At 46.5% G+C, this 22369-nt stretch overlaps 2 protein-coding genes across 3 annotated transcripts; one reads left to right on the plus strand and one right to left on the minus strand.

Moving 5' to 3' along the window:
• Positions 1-268: 268 nt before the first annotated feature.
• On the minus strand, positions 269-7748 carry PML (PML nuclear body scaffold). Of its 2 annotated transcripts, XM_083371460.1 has the most exons (9): positions 7623-7742; positions 6713-6825; positions 5307-5774; positions 4321-4904; positions 3765-3820; positions 3167-3265; positions 2239-2491; positions 1707-1759; positions 269-1171 (listed from the first exon to the last, which is right to left on the minus strand). In XM_083371460.1, the coding sequence occupies exons 3-9, from the start codon at positions 5771-5773 to the stop codon at positions 1169-1171; spliced, it is 1515 nt and encodes a 504-aa protein (XP_083227586.1). In that variant the 5' UTR covers position 5774; positions 6713-6825; positions 7623-7742; the 3' UTR covers positions 269-1168. The 2 variants fall into 2 exon arrangements, with proteins under 2 accessions (XP_083227586.1, XP_083227587.1); XM_083371461.1 differs by lacking the exon at positions 6713-6825 and having other exon boundaries at positions 7623-7748.
• Positions 7749-9923: 2175 nt separating this feature from the next.
• On the plus strand, positions 9924-21879 carry LOC310645691 (protein PML-like). The gene is made up of 8 exons (XM_083371668.1): positions 9924-10100; positions 11862-12340; positions 13363-13940; positions 15290-15348; positions 16573-16840; positions 18149-18207; positions 18638-18770; positions 19598-21879. The coding sequence occupies exons 1-8, from the start codon at positions 10050-10052 to the stop codon at positions 20275-20277; spliced, it is 2307 nt and encodes a 768-aa protein (XP_083227794.1). The 5' UTR covers positions 9924-10049; the 3' UTR covers positions 20278-21879.
• The last annotated feature ends 490 nt before the right edge of the window (positions 21880-22369 follow it).

Here is a 22369-nt window from a genome sequence, read left to right on the forward strand (position 1 = left end):
CCCCAGTATACTGATGATGTTACCTAGTTTGGTAATGAAACGTCTCCAAGAAAGCAACCAAGCTCGAAGAAGCACCAAGGAGCCTTCATTTCAACCCTGAGCTACAATATTCTCCTCTGTTCTGCCCTTTTGAGGCAGCAAGGCAAGGCACGCAAACTCTTCCTGTGTTAGAGTGCCACCTGCTGTTTCTTGTCTTTACACCACAACAAATAGGATGCAAACTTCACAAAACAAGCCTATCATAATGTGCTTTATTTGCTTTGGGCTTAGCGCATTGGGAGAAATTAGCCAAGAGAGCTTGTAAAACCTGTTTATTTCCCCTTTTATTTTTTACAAAAAAATATAAGGCAGTGCGCATGCGCGCACACACACACATTTTATTCCTCTAGTTACTGAGCTATAAAGCAGGCAAAAAACCCCTAGGATTATTTGGAAGGAACTCCTAGCAGAAGCAGGGACGCGGTGGCTCAGTGGGTTAGGACGCTGAGCCTGTTGATCAGAAGGTCGGCAGTTTGGCAGGTTGAATCCCGAGTGCCGCGTAGCAGAGTGAGCGCCTGTTACTCGTCCCAGCTTCTACAAACCTAGCAGTTCGAAAGCACATAAAAATGCAAGTAGAAAAATAGGGACCACTACGGTGGGAAGGTAACAGCATTCCGTGCGCCTTTGGCATCCAGTCATGCTGGCCACATGATCATGGAGATGTCCTTGGACAAGCGTTGGCTCTTCGGCTTTGAAACGGAGATGAGCACCCGCCCCTAGAGTCAGAAATGACTAGCACGCATGTGCGGGGGAACCTTTATCTTTACCTAGCAGAAGAGGGAGGTAGCAAAACTCAGGAGCTGAACGGAGAGATCAAATATTTTTGTTCGGGAATCCCGTCTGACTCTGCCACCCGTGGAAGGCCTGTGGATCCGGAGAAGATTAGCAATGCATGATTCATGGCAGGCTGGCTAAAACTATGCAGAAGGAAAAAGAAAGACAGTCGTTTTCCATGATTCAAAGGCTCTGGAGTGAAACAACGGCTCCAAATTGGGGCTATGAGGCAGCTGTTCACTCTGCAGGGATGTCATTAGCAGAAGCACAGGAGAAAAGTGCCAATTGCACAACCATCGTGCGGCTGCTAAGTCAGGCTCAGCTTACTGGAAACCGGTCTGGAACAAACAGATCGTCACTGGAAGAAAACAAACAAATGAACAGAAATCTCAACCAATTTTACTGGATCAGACCAAAAGACTTTCCCAGTGTTGTGAGCACAATTCCCAGAATTCCAGGGCTGCTGTGACTACAACTCCCAGAATTCCAGGGCTACATATCCCAGAACTCCAGGGCTTTTGTGACTACATATCCCAGAATTCCAGGGCTTTTGTGACTACATACCTCAGAATTCCAGGGCTGTTGTGACTACAACTCCCAGAATTCCAGGGCTTTTATGACTACAAACCCCAGAATTCCAGGGCTGTTATGGCCACAACTCTCCCTGTTGCGTCAACAGGGAGGATGAGAAATGTAGTCAATCAACATGTAAAGCCGTGTTTCTCAACCTTGGCAACTCGGAAGAGGTGCAGACTTCAACTCCTAGAATTCCCCCCCGTCTGCCTGGAATTCTGCACGTTGAACTCCACTTATCTTCAAACAGCCAAGGTTGAGGAGCACTGTCTAAAGGCCTCCCAAGTCCTGAAGGGCAAGGACCTCCTGGTCACACTCACCACAGTGTCATCTTCGGTGTCTTCAGAACTACTGATCACAATGCTGGCGACCTCTGCAGAAAAACACAAGTGTGAATGCTACACAATGGACCGAGCCTTCCTTATTTAGCATCCTGGAGGCAGGGAACATCTGAGGATTCGGGCCGGCCCATTGGTGTGTAAAGGGCTGTGAGAATCCCCTCGGGAAGCAGATCCATAGCTCAACGACTGGATAAGAGAAAGCATGGCCCTTACAAGGAAGGGGAGTGGAGAATGCACTTTGGAAAGGACCCTCCCTAGTTCTATGGCAGAGGGAGGCAACCTTGAAGTGCACGAGTCATAAAAGAGCCAAGGTTGCCTACCTCTGGTATAGGGTCTCCTGCTTGAGCAGGGGGCTGGACTAGAAGACCTCCAAGGTCCCTCCTAGTTCTACTCTGATTCTGTTTCCAGGTCCACTTTGAACGGTGTCCCTTCATCTCTCCCCTGAAGACCGTCTTCCCGTGGCTTTAGCTGTGTGGTTGTTGATTTTTGTAAACACCTGCTTCTCTCCTACCTGATTCACAGATCCCAGAAAGTGAGTCTTCCCTGGGCCCAAATAAATTGACAGCTTCTCTTTGCTCTTTCTGTGGGGTCGATTCACCCAACAAAAGGGGTGTAGGGCTGAGGACCTTCTCCTGAACTTCCTTGTTGGAGACTTTACAAGCGTCGTCCTCATGTTCTTCCAACTTCATCAGCTTGGGTGAAGCCTGGATGGACTTCTCCAACTGGATCGGTCGCTTAGTACTGGGCGACGTAATCGAGGTGGTCTACAATCCGGATCAAAGAGATTTCCGTCAAAGAGTTGGACTGAGCCAACGTAGGTTTTTGTGATAGATCCCTAATCTAGCTGATTGGCCAGCTCTTGAGTCAGTCATCAAGCCCACCTCCCCAATTTCTCCTTAAAACAATCCTAATTGTCTGGTCTTTGCCTCAAACAGGAATTTCCTTTCCTATCAGAATAGGTTTCACTGCTTACATTATTGGATGTTTAAAAAAAAGTAATAAAATAAAGCAGTGGATAAACTAACATTATTTCAGTCAGACCTGCTTGGTGTTTTTTTTTGGGGGGGGGAAAGAACAACTAATTTTTTAGAGTCAAATGCACGTTAGCTTAGCTTAGAAGCAAAGCCAAGAAGAACTAATTTCAGAGTAGAAATATTTCTACCCCTGCTTCAAGGAAAATTCAGTGAAAATTTACAATTCCCCCCCTCCCCCGTTATCATAAATTGGAAGCCCCACCCCCACCGCCAAAAGAGCTGAAACTGACAAGTAGAGAAATCTGAACAGGTGAAACAACGAAAAGCTATAATAATAATAATAATAATAATAATAATAATAATAATAATAATAATAATAATAATAATAATAATAATAATAAGTTGGAAGGGACCTTGGAGGTCATCTAGTCCAACCCCCTGCTAAGGCACATAACCAACACTTACAAAGCCTTGTGGTGTTTTGGCAACACTGACGGCGTACATGGGCCTTTTTATTTTCATCCCTTTATATCTGGATGGAGTTTTCTCATTGGGCAGACTATCCTGCAAACAACAACAACAACAAAAAGCAGAGATTGAAACGAGTTTTAATGCGAACAGAGATGGGGAGAAGGAAGCTGGTCTGCATGATATTCCTGATAAAAGATATTTGAGACATGCTATTATACAGGAAGTCCTCGACTTATGACTGTAACTGAGCTCGGCATTAGTGTCATCATTTGGGCCAGCCGCTAAGCAAAGTCCATGAGGAAGCCAGATTCACTTAACAACCGTTAAGTGAATTGAACCACTGCAGTGATTCACTTCACTTAAGTCACCAAACGGGGCAAAACTCTCTTAACAGGTTTCTCACTTAGCGCCATAAATTCTGAGCTCAGTGGTGGTCTTAAGAAGAGGGCGACTTGTTGTTACTGATCAACCTTCTGCCCACAGGATGGGTGACGAAATAGGGTCCTGTGAGCCAGACCCAGGCCCAGCATCAGTGGCCCTCACCATTTGCGACTGCAGTGTCCACTTCCATATCCACCCAACTCAAGCTTACCGAATTGGCCTGCGAACAGCAAGATCCGGGCGTGGAAGCTGTACACCCAAAGGCATCTAGAAGCAGAAGAGAGAAATAAGAGTAGATTGAGGTGATCAAAGCTTGGGCTGAAGGCATCTGCCTAGGGTTCTACCTCGATTCTTCAACCAAGAGACAGACCAGCTGCTCAGAGCCGATTCCTAAACAACATTCCACAGTCTCTAGCGCCCCAAACTATTGGTACTACAACTTCTCCAATCGTCGTGTTACTCATCCTGTTTTTCCCATGGAGTTCAAATCTCAGAATTAGCTGGCTAGAGAATTCTGGGAGTTGAAGTCCACAGGTCTTCGAGGTGCCAAGCTTACACACCCTTCCTTTACAGCTTTGGGCTGTAAAGTTGGGTTCCCCATCAAAAATACCATTGGTATCGATATGGCTGTAGGTTCCTTCATGGTTGTCCCACAGATGCCTCCACAGATGTTCCTTCATGATCTCCCAGCCTTGTTTAAGACACCATTGCCCCACCCCCAGAAAAAAAGAACAACCACAAGAACTGGCTTTCCAAAAGCTTCTCACCTTCTCCTTTGACTCTCCTAAGCAAAACTTGGAGCTCCCCTTTGACCTCATCAAAGTTATCCACTTGGATCCGAAAGCTGGAAGCGGGCAGCTTCTCTTTCTTGAGCTTCTCCAGGGAGTCTTTGATGAAGGGTTGCATGTCCATTACCTCTTGGTCCGAAGCAAAGAGGTCCATCTTCTCCACCAGCCGCTCGCCGGCCTCCATTCGCTTGAGGAACTGCTCCGTAGACTCCAGCTTCTTCTTGGCTTCTTCTTGCTCCACACACAGTTGCCGGTCTACTTTCTCCAAAAGTTGCTCCCCCTTGTGCTGAATCCACTGGACCATGTCCTCTACCTTCTTCTGGATCAGCTCTCGGGTCTCGTTCCGTACCTTCTCCAGCTTCTGCAGTCGCTCCTGGACGCTGTGGTGGGTGCTCTCGTAACTCCTCTTCTTCTCCACCAGCTCCTCCTTGACCTTCCTCAGTTCCTCCTTCTGGCTCTCAATTTCCACCCGGATGTCACTGTAAAGCTTGGCGTTGTAATGTTCTCCATCGAGCAGGGCACAAGAGCAACACAGGGGTTTGTGGCAGCCACGACAGTAGATGCTGTTAGGCACAAGAAGACCAGTTGTTGTTGTTGCTTTTTTTTTAAAAAAAAAAGACACCTGAATCCCTTCTGTCTTTTCCTGGATTAAAAAGATGGCATTGCCAATTTGTTTTCAAGTAAAATGAGTAGATCTCAAGTTACAACCCTTTGAAGTTAGGATGGTGTAGGAGATGAGCAGGCTGAGCCCGAGGGAGGGCGGGGTCAAGCTCATCACCAGTCTTGAATCCCTTCGCGCTCACAAGAGACCTAAATCCACCCCACCTTGAATTCCTTCTATTCTTAATTCCCGCTAATTTCCCTTGACCGCTAGTAGTTCAGATTCTCGCTGAGATCATCCGCTCCCAAATAAACCTTTATATTCGGTTGATTTTCCTCTCTCAGCTGCCAAGAAAGATCCTCACCTTATGGGCTGATTGTTGTGGCTGGGCTCGGCACAAAACAGGTTGCAAGACTTCCTCGTCCCTTCTAGAAAACTCTGGGCCGTCTCCTTCCTCAGATTGGCCAGCTGCTGGGTCTCGTGGCTTTTCTGCTTCAGGTACCACTGGTGGGCTTGGTAACACTTCAGGCAAAGGAACTCCTCGCACTCGACACACCAGAACTCCGCTCCTCCTTTGCAGCGATTGCAAAGCAGCTCCTGATTCCTGACGATCTTCTGGTAGATTTTGAGCTTGGCCTGGAGGCTGGTGAAAAGCAGGTTATCCTGAAGCGGGAAACTCTCCAAGGTCTGGATGGAGATGCCACAGACCGGACACTGCTTGTTCTCCTCGAGGCATTCGCTGCAGACGGTGTGCAGGCAGACTAGGAGTTTGGGGTTCCTGGCTTCTCTCTGGCACTTCTCACACAAGAGGAACTGGAAGTCTCCCTCCATCCTTGGAGAAAAAGGAGAGAAGACAAGATGAAGCCCACGGACTCTTTATCCCAAGCTAAGGGGAATGACCATCCGGACGATAATTGGACTTCAACTCCCAGAATTCCCCTGGCTCCGGAGTTCTAGGAGTCGAAGTCCACGCTTCTTCCAGCCGCAAAGATTGAGAAACGCTGCTCTAGTTGGTGGACTTCAACTCCCACAATTCCCTAGCCAGCATCGCGGCTGTGGAATTCTGGGAGTTGAAGTCCACACCTCTTCCAAGATCGAGAAAGATGGAGAAACAGGGTGCTATAGTATTTATTTTATTTTTTTAAGTTGGGTTCACACGTTTCACATTCAAACCAGGCTGATAAAACAAGCTTTCCTTGGCGCTTTGAGGCCTTCCAAATGCATTAGGCAGCTTCTGCCCCCAGGGAATTGCTGGGAGTTTTAATTTAATATAAAACTAATTGGGAAAGGGGAGGATTAACCCCACGCTTTCCTAGAAGCAAGATGAGTCAGGCTGCTTCCCAAAGAAAGCGAATTGATTTCCCCCCCCCCCCTAAAAGTTATTTTCCCATTATCTGGAAAAGATATGCCCCAGATGTGCGCACACACACACACACACACACACACATAAAGAAATGTGTGTGGAATAGGAAGCTGTTAAAAGCAGAGGCAAACATTATTTCATTACTGTAACAGTTGCTTTTTGAGTACAGGTGGTCCTCAACTTACAAAAGTGCATTTATTTATTTATTTATTTATTTAATTTAGTGATGTGCAAAGTGACAATGGATCTAAAAAAAAAGACTTTTGACCATTTTTCACACAACCGTTGCAGCATCCCCACTTGGCAACCAACTCATATTTATGACGGTGGCAGCGTCCCAGGGTCATGTGATCCCCTGTGTGTGTGAGTGTGTGTGTGTGTGTGTGTGTGTGTGTGTGACGGACTACCTGAATGCACACAGTCGGGAAGGTTTCCTGGAAATTCAGATCAAACGTCTAACTTTACTCCGATTTCTGTTCCCAGCAAAGGGAGCCTGGTTGGTTGCCGGGAGCTTCCGCCACTGTGGGACAAAATAAAATAGTTTAATGTGAAGCCCAAAATCTCGTGGGGAGTCCAGGAGCAGGTTTGTGCAGTTTGCTTGGCAAGGATACGAAATCACCACAGCCTTTTTTTTTTCTTTTCTAGAATGTTGGGTTTTTTTCCCCCTGCCCAATTTGGTTTACCACCCTAGGATTTCCTGGTGGTCTCCTGTCCCTCCACAGTCTAATTAATTTAGGGAACTCTCCAAGGGGGTGGGGGAGAGGGAATAAGTGTCCCTGAGCAGAGTATGCTTTAAGTATGATTTGGGGGCTTAGTGCAACAGGCAGCTGGATCACACAAGGATGAGTGCCAAGAAGCAAGCAAGCAAAACAACTGGGGTTGCACCCCCTGTGTGCAAACAAAAAGAGGAAATTCCCCCCCCAAAGCACCAACGCAACCTTTTTAGTCCCGAGTCCCACCACCAGGGGACTCTAATAAACCCGGGACTGAATATGAGGTCTCCTCCTTTCTCCGGTCGTCCCTGAACCCAACCCGGTTGCTTCAGCACGTCTGAACGAAGTCAACGAGCCGCTTCCCCGTTCTTTGACCGTGGTGGTGGTGGTGGTGGGAAAGGGAGCAGAAGGTCCTGCAAACTCGTCCGCGAGTTGCAACCCCGTAACGTGAGAACGGGACACCCCCCCCCCCTTCTCTCCCTCCGAGACCCCCGGGAGAAGGAAACGGGTACCAGAGCGCAACGCAGCCAACGCACCCGTGAAATCGGCTGCAGGAAGGAACAGTGCGGGGTTTTTTTGGGGGGGGGTGGGGGGGTGTCCTTACCCTGCTGGAAGCTGCAGCCGCTGGACAGAGAAAGGCAGTGGGAAGCTAAGCACCCGCTCTCCACCCAGCCCGGAGCAGGCGGAGAAGCGAAAGTTTCGTTTCTTCCTCGCGAGGAGGCAGCGCAGCGGAGGGAGGGAGGGACAGGAAGGGGCGGTTTGCAAGGAGGAGGAGAATCAGCTGCAAATCCTGGGGAGGGGAGGGAGGGGAGGGGAGGGGAGGAGAGAGAAGAGAGATCTGGTGCGATCGACTGACTCAGAGCGCGCTCTCTCCTTCTCTGAATACCACCCACCTCCAATCTCAGAACAGAATAGAGCAGGTGGGAAGGGACCTTGGAGGTCGTCTAGTCTAACCCCCTGCTCAAGCAGGAGACCCTATAACCATTTCGGACACCTGGCTGTCCAATCTCCCTGTCTATGGAGGTTCTCAGTCATCCAGGTCACGGTTGTCCCAAAGGTGCTTCCTTTCTTCCCCCCCCCGCCCCGCCCCCGCCCCCCGCCCCCCCCCCAACTGGACTTTTTTTGTGTTTCTTTTGAAGACCTTTCGCTTCTCATCCAAGAAGCTTCTTCAGCTCCACTAGAGCAGCGTTTTCCAACCTTAGGAACTTGAAGATGCGTGGACTTCAACTCCCAGAATTCCCCAGCCAGCTATGCTGGCTGGGGAATTCTGGGAGTTGAAGTCCACGCATCTTCAAGTTCCTAAGGTTGGAAAACGCTGCACTAGAGGGAGTGGAAGGATTTATAACTGCTTGCAGTCAGGTGGCCATTTGCATTCACGACTGTCCAAGGAATGCAAACGATCATCTGTCTGCAAGCAGTTATAAATCCTTCCGTTCCCCACCATCCAGTCAGAGCTGAAGAAGCTTCTTGGATGAGAAGCGAAACGTCTTCAAAAGGAACACAAGAAAGTCCTGTTGCTTGCGGGGTGGGTGGGGGGAACACTTTTGTCCAATCTCCTCTTAAAAAGCTCCAGCGATGGAGCACCCACAACTTCTGGAGACCAGCCCTTCCGCTGATTCATTGTTTTCCCTGTTGGGAAGTTTCTCCTTGGTTCTAGGTTGCTTCTCTCCTGGATGAGTTTCCTCCATTCTTTCTTGCCCTTCTTGTTGTTGTTAGTTGCGAAGTTGTGTCTGACCCATTGCGACCCCACAGACAACGTTCCTCCAGGCCTCCCTGTCCTCTACCATCTTCTGGAGTCCCTTTAAGCTCACGCCTACTGCTTCAGTGACTCCGTCCAGCCACCTCATTCTCTGTCGTCCCCTTCTTCTCTTGTCCTCAATCTTTCCCAGCATGAGGTTCTTCTCCAGTGAGTCCTTCCTTCTCATTAGGTGGCCAAAGTGTTTGAGTTTTAGCTTAAGGATCTGGCCTTCCAAAGAGCAGTCAGGGTTGATCTCCTCTAGGACTGACCGGTTTCATCACCTTGCAGTCCAAGGGACTCGCAGGAGTCTTCTCCAGCACCACAGTTCAAAGGCCTCCATTCTTTGGCGCTCAGTCCCTAAGAAGCACCATCTCACTGAATGAGGCTTCTTGTTTTTTGTTTTTTTAATCAGGTCTTCCTTTGTCCAACATTTCCCTGGCAGCCAGCTGGAGAAATGGGGACGGGTGGGTTGGGGGGCAGGAGAGGAAAGTGGGGTGAGAGTGTGTGGAAACAGCCCAGAACACTTCTGAAGATTTTATGGCCCAGTCTTTCCCCAAGGCATCTGGGTCGCCCCATTCAGGCGCCTCTTGGGGAAAAAAAAAGACAATAGTGGTCTTTGGGTGAGCATCTTCAAAAGGTGGGGGAGGGGCCCAGCTTTCTTCTAAAGATGAAGGAGAGGCTACAAAAGTTAGATGGTTCGGATGCTTCCAAAAGGTGCGGCCATGCTTCTTGGTTTACAGGGGCAAACGATTTACCTTCTATTTTTTCAGTTATGCCTTTCCAGCTTTTTGTTCAATGGGGAACTTCTTACATCCGTTGGCCTTTGAGCTGTGAGTTTGGGCAGAAATTTCAGAGCCCAGAAGTAGGTGGAAAGAGGGCAATGGAGGGATGTGGACCTTCATCCCTCCCTCCTTCCCTCCTTCCCTCCCTCCCTCCCTCCTTTCCCTCCTCTCTCTCTCTTTTCTTCCTTTCTTTCCTCCTGTTCTCTCTCTTCCTCCTTCCTCCCTTGCTTCCAGATCTCTCTCTCTCTCTCTCTCTCTCTCTCTCTCTCTCTCTCTCTTTCTCTCTCTCTTTGCAAGGAAGTGCCCGAGAAACCTCTGAATCCTCCTGTCAGGAGGGAGGGAGGGGTGGAAGTGCGCCCGCGGGCGCCAGAGAAAGCCACAGGCTTCCGTTTCCCGCGGGTCAGAGAGCGGCTTGCGGAGAAAACGAAAGTTAAAGTTTAGTTTGGCAGATCGCTGCCTCCTCCCCAGCTGACGGAGTCGAGGGTCCAGTCCACGTTGCTAACGAGCTGCGATGGCCGAACAAGCCGCCTCGGAGCCGGGGTCGTCCGGCTCCCCTTCGACGGTAAGCTTCGGGGAAGGTTTCCGCGATTTGTTCCAAAGTAACGGGGGGGGGGGGAAGGAGGGCGGGCAACTCCGGAGCAGAAAGAGAGCGGAGACTTACTTGGCCCAGAATGCAGAACACTGTCCTCCAGTTTGGGGGGGTGGGAGGGAGAGGGGGAGAGGAAGAAGCCCCCCCCAAAAAAATACTTGGTCCCATCTAAGAGTCTTGAGAGAGAGAGAGATCTGGAAGCAAGGGAGGAAAGAAAGGAAGGAAGAAAAGAGAGGGAGAGGAAGGAGTAACTTAAGGGACTCTGGCTTCCCCCGTGGACTTTGCTTGTCAGAAGGTGGCCAAAGGGGATCACGTGACCCCCGGGGACACTGCAATGGTCATAAGTACGAGTCAGTTGCCAAGCATCTGAATTTTGATCAAGTGATCCTAGGGAAGGCTGCAACGGTCGTAAGTGTGAGAAAATGGTCATAAGTCACTTTTTTTCTGTGCTGTTGTAACTTTGAAACAGTCACAAAAATGAGCTATCGTAAGTTGAGGACTACCTGTAGGATGATATGAACTAATTGCCATGGTTCTGATAGACGAGACCACTAGAAACAGAACTCCAAGCCAAGAGATTTCCTTAAAGAACACATTTATTGGCTACAAAGTATCAGCACTTTCAAAAGTGAAACCAAGACTGAAGTTTCCCCCCCATTGGTTACAATGTTACAAAGTTAATTTCTCCACCCCAGTAATAGTCATAAATCACATTCCCCAGTTAACTACTTTGGGGGGCGTGGAAAGTTTCAGCCGAGAGCAAGGACCTTGGTTCCCACAGAACACTTTATTGTTTTAACTAAACTAAAAAAATACTCATCTCCCCTCCAAACTCTGTGGCAACCGAAAACGAGGTGGAAATGGCTTCAACCAAATTCGTTTGCAGTGTTGACACTGATTCTACTTTATTGTAAGGATCCATGAACAGAGTCTTGCGGGTCTGAAGGCACGGGCTTCCTGCTTTAAATAGGTTGATTTATTCAAGAGGTTCCTTCCCAATTTTATCCCTCTGACCAATGAGCCACGGAGGGTTCCTGCCTCTCTTCTTTGAATGTAGCTTCCCTTCCCTTCGTCCCCCAAGGTCGCCCACAAGTTCCTTTACAATTATTGAGAGCTAGAGAAAGCAGCTGATACTGGACCATTGATCTCAACCTCAGCCTCCTGAAGAGGAGTGGACTCGAACTCTCAGGAACCCCCTCCTAGCCACTTATCTGGGGGAATTCTGGGAGTTGAAGTCCACCCGTCTTCAAGTGGCTGAGGTTAAGAAACACTGGGCAGATGGATTGAAGATTTACTCTCCAGGACATCTGGCAATCCTCCAGATTTCCACTCCCAGAATTCTCAGCCAGGGCCATGCTTGCTGGGGAATGCTGGGATTTGAAATCAACCCATCTGGAAGCGGCTGAGATTGGCATAGATTGGGTTTAGAATTTTTACCGAAAGGTGAAGCCAAATCCACAGCGTTGGGGGGAAATCAACGGAAACTAATTCCAGTTGTCTTGTTAGTTTTTGATTGACAGTTGACTTTCTCCTCAGAAAGAATTGACCAAAACCAATACTGTTGAATGGGGAGGAGGTCTGAAAAATGGCCAAGTACTCCGCCACACCCAACTTCCTACACATTCCAGCTGGCAGCGTTTCATTTCCTGCTTGCATTTTATTCCATTTCAGTTGCATTCATTAAACTGAGTTGGGTTAATCTAGACATTCCGTTCACATCTTCTCCTTCCACAGGAGATGAATGAGGAGTTTCAGTTCCTCCTATGCGACAGATGCCACTCCGAGGTCTCACACCCCAAACTCTTGCCCTGCCTTCACAATCTGTGCTCCCTGTGCCTTGAAGAAAAGCCAATCGATCTCTGTGCCATCTGTGGAACTCCCTACTTCCACCTTGCAGAGACCTCCGAAAAGCAGGATAACGTGTTCTTCGCCAACCTCCAACTCAATTTCGATCTCTACCAGAAGGTCACTGGGAACAAAGAGTCGGTTTGTAATAACTGTAAGGCAGAGGCAGAGTTTTGGTGTTTCACCTGCAAAGAGTTTCTTTGCCTCACGTGTTTCCGAAGCCACCAGAGATATCTGAAGAAAGAGAGTCATGAAGCCAGGCCGCTGAAGGACTTCCAGTTAGAATCTTGTGTGGACTTCCTTTCAACCATCAGAAAGCCCAACACCATGTTTTGTTCTAAGGAGGGACACAACATCCAAATATTAAGGTAGGGTTGTCCATCTATGCTTCATTCTCAAAGTGGAGAACCTCTTTTAAGCCACCACCCTGTTACCCACTGGCTGGCTTTCCTGTCTGCGCCAAGGCTGATGGTTTTAGAATCTGGAGCAAGAAGCAGTGAGCTTTGTGGCTCCAACGGACATCTAGAGCGAGGCGCGGAGAGGTTTTGAACTAACTAGCTAAGATTGAACAAGATGATGGGAAAAAGAGAAGTGCCCCCAGCTCTAATGAAATAAGCCCCAGTTGGGTTTTCAGAACACTCCACACAGTTTGTAGAATACGTCCCAGTTCATACAACATTCTGTGGCATAAGGCAATGAGTGAATAGCCTCCGAAGCAAAGTTTCAGGAAATAGATAGCCTTTATTGTCTTTTTTTTTACTGTGGGCACAATGGCACACATTAAAATGAAATTTAGTTGCTTGCTCTCAAAGTGTACACATACATAACCCAACGAGATCTCATTCTTGCAGATGAGTCTCAGCTTAGCTTGGACAGTCATGAATCTGGATATTTTTTTAGGGACAATTTTTCAAGCCTTGTTGGATTGGCCTAGTTCAGGGGTAGGCAATCTTGGCTCTTTTATAACTCATGGACTTCAACTCCCAGAATTCCTGAGCCAGCCTGAGCCAGGAATTCTGGGAGTTGAAGTCCACGAGTCATAAAAGAGCCAAGGTTGCCTACTGCTGAACTAGGCCAATCTCTGCTTAGCTAGAATCCCACTTCTATTCTCCATCTGCTCCTCCTAAGAAGACATTTCCTCCAATCTTCCATGGTAAATAGTGTATTTCCTCCATACTTTTAATCTAGTAGTTTCAAATATTACTCAACTGGTAAATGGTTTTATCCTCTTTAATGGGATGGTGACATTGCTTGAAGACGCTCAGGTTTCTAATGTGACTTGACTGGGTGCTAAAGACCCAGTTCTGAGATCCCCGTGCAAATGAAGTGATCGGGGCTGGATAGGCAGCTCCAATCAAAAATCATATGCTTTCCCTTTCTTGATCCCCAGCCTCTACTGCAAGCAGTGTTCTCAACCTATGTGTGCCATTTGCACCCTACTGGACAGCAGGCATCTGGGTCAACATTGCGACATCAGCCAGGAAATAGCATGCAAGCAAGAAGAATTGCAAAACATGAGCGTGGAGCTGAAGGAGAAGAAGAACGCTTACAACAAAACCTACAGCAGGCTTGAGGAACTGGTGAGGAACATGGAGCAGTCAAGGAACAACATGAAAGAGCTGATCCAGCAGCAGATAGAGCAGATGATCCAGTCGCTGCAAGAAAAGGGCAAAGGATTCTTAGCCGAAGTAGAAGCCCACCATAACCACCAACTGCAAGAGGTAAATAAGATGCTGCAGGAGACGGATGGAGTGGCTCAGAGAATTACATCCAGCCAGAGGTTTGTGAAAAAGTTGCAACTCTATGCTTCTGGCCAAGAGGTGTTGGAGATGTATCCTTTCCTCAGAATGTCCATGGTGGACCTCAAGAAGAAGAAGCCATCTGCTGTAAAGGGAATCGAAGTGAAGAACTACCAGGAAATCAAGGCCCAACTTCAAAATTTGCTCCAAAGAGTGACGAAAGACCAAGGTAAGGTTTTGCAAAGACACGCAGGCAGTCCTCGGTTTACAGCTGCCATCGGGATTTCTGTTGCTAAGCAGGGCTTTTTTTGTCATAGAACGCTCAGAATGGAGTTCCGGCATCTTTTTTGGATGGAACCTTGTAGGGTAGGCAAGGCGGGTTGTATGACATGTGTGAGTTCCGGCACCTTTTTCTTTTACAAAAAAAGCACTGTTGCTAAGTAATGCATTTATGAAGCGAGTCGTCAGGGAACTGGGTCCAATTTTAGGACCCTTTCTACCACTGTCATTAAAGCGACTCCTCCGGTCTCTAAGGGAATCCAGCTACCCCCCATTAACTATGCTCGTCAGAAGCCAACTGTGTTGTAAGCTACACCGAGGCGTCGGAGATGAGATGGGGGGGGGAAATAAATTTCATAATAAATAAATAAAACTAGGAAAGACACAAATAGCATTTATGGCAGTTGACCACAGGATGCTGGTTGCCAAGCACCCAAATTACGATCACATAATCGTGGGAACGGTCGTAACTTTGAGAACGGGTTATAAGTCATTTTTCCCCAGGGCCATTTTAACTAAACCATCCTTAACCTGGAGTAGTAACCAGATACCCTATTTTGCATGGCTAAAGTCCCAGATTCACATCCTAAATGTCTTGAATTAAAAAATCACCGAGAGAAAATAGCGCGGCTTTACTTGGGGGAACACAGAGACCCACATGACCGTGGGGTTAGCTGCCCCCAGGAGAACACCTCCCCCACCTGTTTTTATAATGTTTTTATCATGTTAAAGCTTTTATATTAATTCTGATTTTAATGTTGAGTTGATTGCTTCTATTTTATGCCAGCCAGAGCCCTTTTCTGGGGGGGGGGGACAGTTTAAAAATACGAAATATCAATAGATAAATAAATAAATAAAAACGTGGAGCCTCGTGGCTACTCCACGAGACCGATCTTTGCACAATCAGCTCTTTCCCAGAGGATCTGGAGCTACAAAACCAACACCAGGTGCCAATTTCATAGTGCCTTCTAAGAGGCTAGCCCAGGGCTCTCCAACCTTGGCAAGACCTGCGGACTTCAACTCCCAGAATCCCAGAATCTGGGAGCATAAGTCCACAAGTCTAAAAGTTGCCAAGTTTGGAGACCCTCCTGGGCTAGAGTCCTGGCATGGAACGACTTTAGTAATTACGGCTGAATTTAATCTTATTATCGCTCTTTCCAAGGTCCCAAACACCTAGCTGTCTGGATGAGACAGTGTTGCCATAAACCAGAAGAAATTGTAGAATGACGTTTTTATGACTGTGTCTTTCACTCTGCTGCCCTGTTTTCTAACCCTTTGGTTTTTTTCTGTCGTCTTCAGAAGCCGAGCCAGCTAAAGCTCAAACAGAGTCAGCTACAACTCAAACAGAGCCTCAAGAGGTGAGAAGGCTTGCATGTGCATCTTATATACCGACAGCATGTTGCATTACAGCAGAGAGCTGTTAGCCTGCGGCAGCTCAAAATCAGAAGCCTTTGTCAAGGAATGTAAGGTTTTTAAGAAGAGGTTGGATGACCGTTTGTCTGAAATGGTGCAGGGACTCCTGCTTTGAGCAGCGGGTTGGACTAGAAGACCTCCAAGGGCCCTTCCAAACTCTGAATTTGTTTATTGAAAGGCCTAGGTTTTGTGAGTTACAGCGCATGTTACCAGATGGGAATGTTATTGCCAATCAAAATATTAAGACATCAGCACTGGCCCTTAAAATGAAGATTCAGGTTTTGTACTAGATTGTGTAAATTCCTGTGCAGGTGGTAACAGAATAACAGAACAGCAGAATAATAGAGTTGGAAGGGACCTTGGAGGTCTTCTAGTCCAACCCCACCCTGCTCAGGCAGGAAACCCTATGCCACTTCAAACAAGCGGTTGTCCGATCTCTTCTTAAAAACTTCCAATAGTTTTTGACTTATTGGTTAAGTGAGTTTGGCCCCATTTTATGACCTTTCTTGCCACCGTTGTTAAGGGAACCTCTGCAGTTGTGTAGTCCCACGGTGGTTAAGTGAATCCAGCTTTCCCCGTTGACTTTGCCAGTCAGAAGATCGCCAAAGGGGATGGTGTGACCCTGGGACACTGCAGCCATCCTAAATATGAGTCAGCATCCCAATTTTGATCATGTGACCCTGGGGATACTGCCAAGGTCGTTAAGTGCAAAAAACGGTCTTAGGTCACTTTTTTTTAGGACGCTGAGCTTGTCGATCAGAAGGTCGGCAGTTTGGCGGGTCGAATCCCGAGTGCCGCGTAACAGAGTGAGCACCTGTTACTCGTCCCAGCTTCTGCCAACCTAGCAGTTCGAAAGCACGTAAAAATGCAAGTAGAAAAATAGGGACCACTACGGTGGGAAGGTAACAGCGTTCCGTGTGCCTTTGGCGTCTAGTCATACCGGCCACATGACCACGGAGACGTCCTCGGACAAGCGCTGGCTCTTCGGCTTTGAAATGGAGATGAGCACCGGCCCCTAGAGTTGGAAACGACTAGCACGCATGTGCGGGGGAACCTTTACCTTTACCTTTAGCTTTGATCAGTCACTAAATGAATGGTTGTCAGTTGAGAATGACCTGTACCAAGATACAGGCGAATATCATCATGGCTTTGTTTGTTTTTCCTTCCAGGACCTTTTGGGAAGGTCACCGCTAAAAAGGAAATCCACTGAAGGGGAAGCCAACACTGGCAGCCATCTAAAAATTATCAAAATTGAGCCATTAACGGAGGAGGAATTTAATGCTTCCACCGTAGACTCCTACAGCTGTTTGACGATGGATGAACCAGGGACCAGTTATGGATCCACCAGAGATCACTCAGGAAGTGAAGGGGGCCTCAACGAAAACCCAGATGATTGTCTAGAGTTTGCTGTCAGCGGTTCAGATGTATCTGATCTAGGTAGCATTGTATTCAGGATGCTTCGTCTTGAAATTTCAAGAGCATTTCAGTTCACGCATAAAACAGAGGCTCTTTTTTTGGGAGGTGTGAAGGAGTTTCTTTTCTGGGTGAGGTTCATTCCAAGGAAGGCCCGAGATAAAGCTGCCACGATATAATGATCGATGAAAAGAGCTTTTGGTCACTTAAAGGAGCAGTTATCAATGCCTTATACAAATTGCAAGTAGCAGGTTATTTATTTGTACCCCTGCCATTATGATGTTTATAAATAATTTCGGCAAACATACTTAATACTCCTTCCTCTGCCTCTTTTTCCCTAAAAATACAACCTCGTGAGAGAGACTAGCCCAAAGTCACCCAGCTGGATTTCATGCCTAAGGTGAAACAAGAACTCACCTTGCCTCCTGGTTTCTAACTATAATGCAAGCTTGCGTTACCCAAAAGTAATTTTTTTTAAAAAAAGGAAGGGATAGAGTAAGTGTTAATTTGAAAAAAAAATATTGGCTAAGTTGACCTTGACCCCTGTTCGATGGTGCTTCATCTAATTCTCTCTGAACCCAAAGAGATCTAAGTTTGGTTTGAAATTATTCAGAGAAGATGCCAACCAATATTCCATATATTTTAAGTTGATCAGTGTTAATATTCCTTGAAACTATTTTTTTTATGATCTCTAGAGACTATCCTAAATAATTCACTTGAGAAATTGTATTTCAATTATTACCTGCCTCAAATTCGCCTTCTCACTTATCTGCATGGGCGTCCTAGTTTACTTATGGATGCCAGAGAAAATGGGGCATTTATAGACTCTTAGTAGCTAAGCAGATGGAAGGAAAGAACAACCAGCAGGTAGATCAGGGTCTTTAAACTTGGCCCTTTTATGACTTGTGGACTTCAACTCCCAGAATTCCTCAGCTAGGAATTTTGGGAGTTGAAGTCCACAAGTCATAAAAGGGCCAAGTTTCAAGACCCCTGAGGTAGACAGACCCAATTACAGGACCAATGAGGGCCCTTTTAGAAGGCTTGGAGGACTAAGTTATGAACCTGCCAGAGAAGGCCCATCTATCTCACGGGTGTCAAACTCGCCATGTGACGTGTTGCAACGTATTGCAATGTTTTTTGCATTGCCAGAGCTGGGGTGGGTGCGGCCTCCGTATGATCCAACCAGCCTGCGGGCCGGCAGTTTGACATCCCTGATCTATGTGGTCACAAAGACTTGATGCTGACTTGATGGAATGTTATCATATCATAGAAGTAGCTTTTCATTGTGATTTCATTGTGGCTTTTCCTTCACTTTTGTCCTTTCTTTGGCAGAAGAGGACTCCTCAATGAACGTTTCTTCAGAAGAAGACTACACTGACGACGAAACAGGGGTGAGGGCATAGTCACCTACTTCCAGAATGCCACCTCCTTGGCATTCTCCTCATAACATGAGTTTCTCCCCCGATGATTTGTAGACCAACAAATTTGAGCACACCTATCTGTGCCACCTCAAGAAATGATTCACGGATCCTCCCTTCACTGTATTGACTGGGACAGCAGTATCTCAAATGACCATGTCATAGAAAACAGGTTATTTGGCCCGTTTCATATGATTTCTTGTCATGAAAGGGAGATCTTAACTTCAATTTATTTGCTGCAATATATCTGTTGGTTCGTGAAGTTGTTACAAGACTCTTCCCTTGACAATTGAGTTTCATGGTTCAATTCTTCCAGTTTTTGCCAAATCATCATGACTGAGGGGACAAGTCAAATAGTTCTGGATCTCCAGAGCATCACACTGCTTGTTCATCTTTTTTGCAGGCCTCAGTCTTGCCCCTGGACATCAATCCTACATCACCAGTTGGCCAGAAAAGCCCAATGAAGTATCCGTCCAGCAAATCTGAAGATCTTAGCTTGGAGTCCAAGATCATATTCTTTGACCTCAAGGTTCTGCGTAAGTGTCCTTGGCCTCCAGGATATTTCTGATCATGTGTATCCTGGGAGCCAAATGTGGTCATCTTGCCCGAAGTAGGTCAATTCAACCTTCTGTTTCCTAGAATGACCTGTAACCACAAAGTGTGAGTGACACCATCACCTCACCCATGGCCTTGCAGGGTGCAGGTATCCCCAGAAGACTCCATCATTCGCTCTTCTTCAGTTGTTTCTGTAAAGGAATGTTCTTACTCCATGTTGGGTCTCAAAGGTTGATCACAATCTTTTTTTTATTTAGCACCCAAGAAGAAATTTTCAGTATTATTTGCTCTTTCAGTATGTATCTCTTTTCTTCCCTGCTCCCCTAGTAGAGGTAGTCCTTGACTTATGACCACCATTGAGTCCAGAATTTATGTTAATAAGTGAGAAACTTGTTAAGCGAGTTTTGCCCTGTTTTACGATTTTTCTTGCTACATTTCTTAAGTGAATCACTGCAGTTGTTTAAGTCAGTAACACGGTTGCTAAGTGAATCTGGACTCCCCCTTGGCTTCGCTTGTCAGACGGTCGCAAAAGAGAATCACATGACTGCAACCGTCATAAATGTGAATCAGTTGTCAAGCATCCAGATGTAAATCACATGATCACGGGGAGGCTGCAATGGTCATAAGTGTGAAAACCGATCACAAGTCGCTTTTTTCAGAGCGATTGTGACTTCAAACGGTCACCAACTATGCTGTTGTAAGTTGAGGACTACCTGTATTCTTATTTTTGTTAGGTATGAGAAACATTTTAAGATCCATATCTTTCATCCCTCAGCCCAGACCAATGAAGTCTCTCTTTTCATTGCAGCAGGAAATATCCTTCACCTGGTCGCGCTTGGAGAACACATGCCCCCTTTCAGCGTCATGATTTCTCACCCCAGAAACACGGGTGATAAAGTCTGTGTGAATGGAATGAATGAGTTCCTCAAGTATCTAAGCACCCTTCAGAGGCCCATTTTTGTGGGATACAAGTTATGGTCCATGGAACTCCCTGCTCTGCTGGATGCCCTTCGAAAGATCGACAAGGAAAAACAGTTTGAAGACTCCATCTTTGGTTTCCTGGATGTTTTGCCCTTTTTCACAGAGAAATTGCCTGAAAACTTGAATTCCACACTGAAAAAATTAGACAAGGGACAGCCGGACTGCACCAACACGGGTGAATGTGCCAGAGCATTGAAGGATCTCTGTACCGACTTCAAAATTAAACCTGAGACCCAAAAAGAGCAGGTAATTGCCTGTTCCAGCTTCAGATGTTACTCTTCCCTTCAACCTCTCCAGCAGAAGAAAGTCCTGTCCCGGCCCTCCATGCAGACTTTGGCCCTACACAACATTTCCCTTCCCGATCTGCAGGCTACCTATCAAAGGGACCCCGAAAACGGGCTAACGAGACTCTGCAGGCGTTTGAACGCCAAACGGAGGACTGGCGAGAAAAAAATTCACAGGCTGAGCAAGATCCGCAGCTGTTTCAAAAACCTCCCATCATCTTAATAATAATAATAATAATAAGTTGGAAGGGACCTTGGAGGTCATCTAGGTCAACCCCCTGCTCTGGCAGGAAACCCTATACCATTTCAGGCAAGTGGCTGTCCAGTCTCTTCTTAAAAACTTCCAGTGTTGGAGCATTCACGGTTTCTGGAGGCAGGTTGTTCCACTGGTTAATTGTTCTACCTGTCAGGAAGTTTCTCCTTAGTTCCAGGTTGCTTCTCTCCTTGACTAGTTTCCATCCGTTGCTTCTTGTCCTGCTTTCAGGCGCTTTGGAGAATAGCTTGACCCCCTCTTCTTTGTGGCAGCCCCTGAGATATTGGAAGACTGCTATCATGCCCCCCCCCCTGCTCCTTCTCTTCGTTAAACTAGACATCCCCAATTCCAGCAACCATTCCCTATATGTTTTAGCCTCCAGTCCCCTGATCATCTTTGTTGCTCTTCTCTGCACTCTTTCTAGAGTCTCAACATCTTTTTTACATCATGGTGACCAAAACTGGATGCAGTATTCCAGGTGTGACCTTACCAAGGCATTGTAAAGTGGTATTAACACTTTACGTGATCTTGATTCTATCCCTCTGTTAATGCAGCCTAGTACTGTGTTGGCTTTTTTGGCAGCTGCAGCACACTGCTGGCTCATATTGAAGTGATTGTCCACTAGGATTGCGAGATCCCTCTTACAGTTACTACTACTGAGCAAGGTACCCCCTATACTATACCTGGGCATTTGATTTTTCCTGCCTAAATGTAGAACCTTACTTTTTTCACCACTGAATTTTATTTTGTTAGATAGCGCCCAGTGTTCAAGTCTGTCCAGATCCTCCTGTATCTTAAGCCTGTAACTTCTGGAGTGTTGGCTATTCCTGCCAGTTTGGTGTCGTCTGCAAATTTGATGAGTTCCCCATCTATTCCTTCATCCAAATTGTTGATGAAGATGTTGACGACCTTGAAGTCTTCTCAATGTTCTTCACTTCCACAGATGTATTAAGCAACACTCTGATTTTTTAAGGGATTAAGTCACCCCTCTGTACACAAGGAAATTACCTTGAGGTAAAACCACACGGGTTGGCTGGTACATCTGGCCAAAGAGTCTCTGACATTTCTGTGACTTGAGTTCGCATAGACTGCATCATCGTGTTTTATGGAATCCACCAAAGAGGGTTATTAGGTTGGTGCATTATGCTAAGCCATGAGCCTTGATTTACAAGCCACAACGTGACAAGGTCACACAGGACAACACCGTGCAGACTGCATTATGGCTTAAGAAGGCAAGGATTCAGTCCAACTCAAAAGGCCATCTCCATCCTATTTGGTATCTCTCAAGGGATTCTTTGCTCATAGAGATGAAATAATTGATGATATGAAATCTGAATGTCCACCACAAAAGCTCAGCTAGTGTTTTAAGAAGCTGAGAACATCTTCGCTTGTAGTTGGGTGAACTTCAACTACCAGCAGCTCCAGAAGAAAAGAAAAAAAACAGTAAGAAGAAAAGCCAAAAAACATAGTTAGCAATATTAAATGCAATGACAATATTAAAAGTTGCAATAAAGTTATAATACCAACAACTTTCTGTGTGAAGTCTCAGACTAAGTTTGCTCCTGACCTCTTTCCCCCTCTCAAAATCTAGTTGGTCACTTGGAATCCTGAAGTATCTGGGTTGTTTTTGAGGTCAAGCTTCTATCCTGAAAATTACATATTGGGAATGTGAAATTATTAAGAACAGGCTCCTTCAACAGACTCCTTTTCCCACCATCAGTGCAAACCCGTAAAGCTACATTATCCTCTTGAGTTTCTCTTCTCTATTTTCTTTGAAACCTGGTCATGCACCTGGTGATCCTTTAGCTGCATGTATTCTTCTCCTGCATTGAGTCTGAAACCACAAACACATTTTGCTGCTGTCTCTTAGAAGCTGACCTTCACACACGTGTACAATACCTGGTTTTTGTAGAGAAAATGGTAAGGCTAGAATGCAGAATACAACTATTTTTAAGGCAGTGCTTCTCAATCTTGGCAACTTGAAAATCTCTGGGCCTCATTTCCCAGAATTGGGAGGGAATTGAGGTCCAGACATTTTCAGGTTGCCAAGAAGGGAAAGATA

Source organism: Vipera ursinii, assembly GCF_947247035.1.
Source record: "Vipera ursinii genome assembly, chromosome: 11".
Classification (NCBI taxonomy): domain Eukaryota; kingdom Metazoa; phylum Chordata; class Lepidosauria; order Squamata; family Viperidae; genus Vipera; species Vipera ursinii.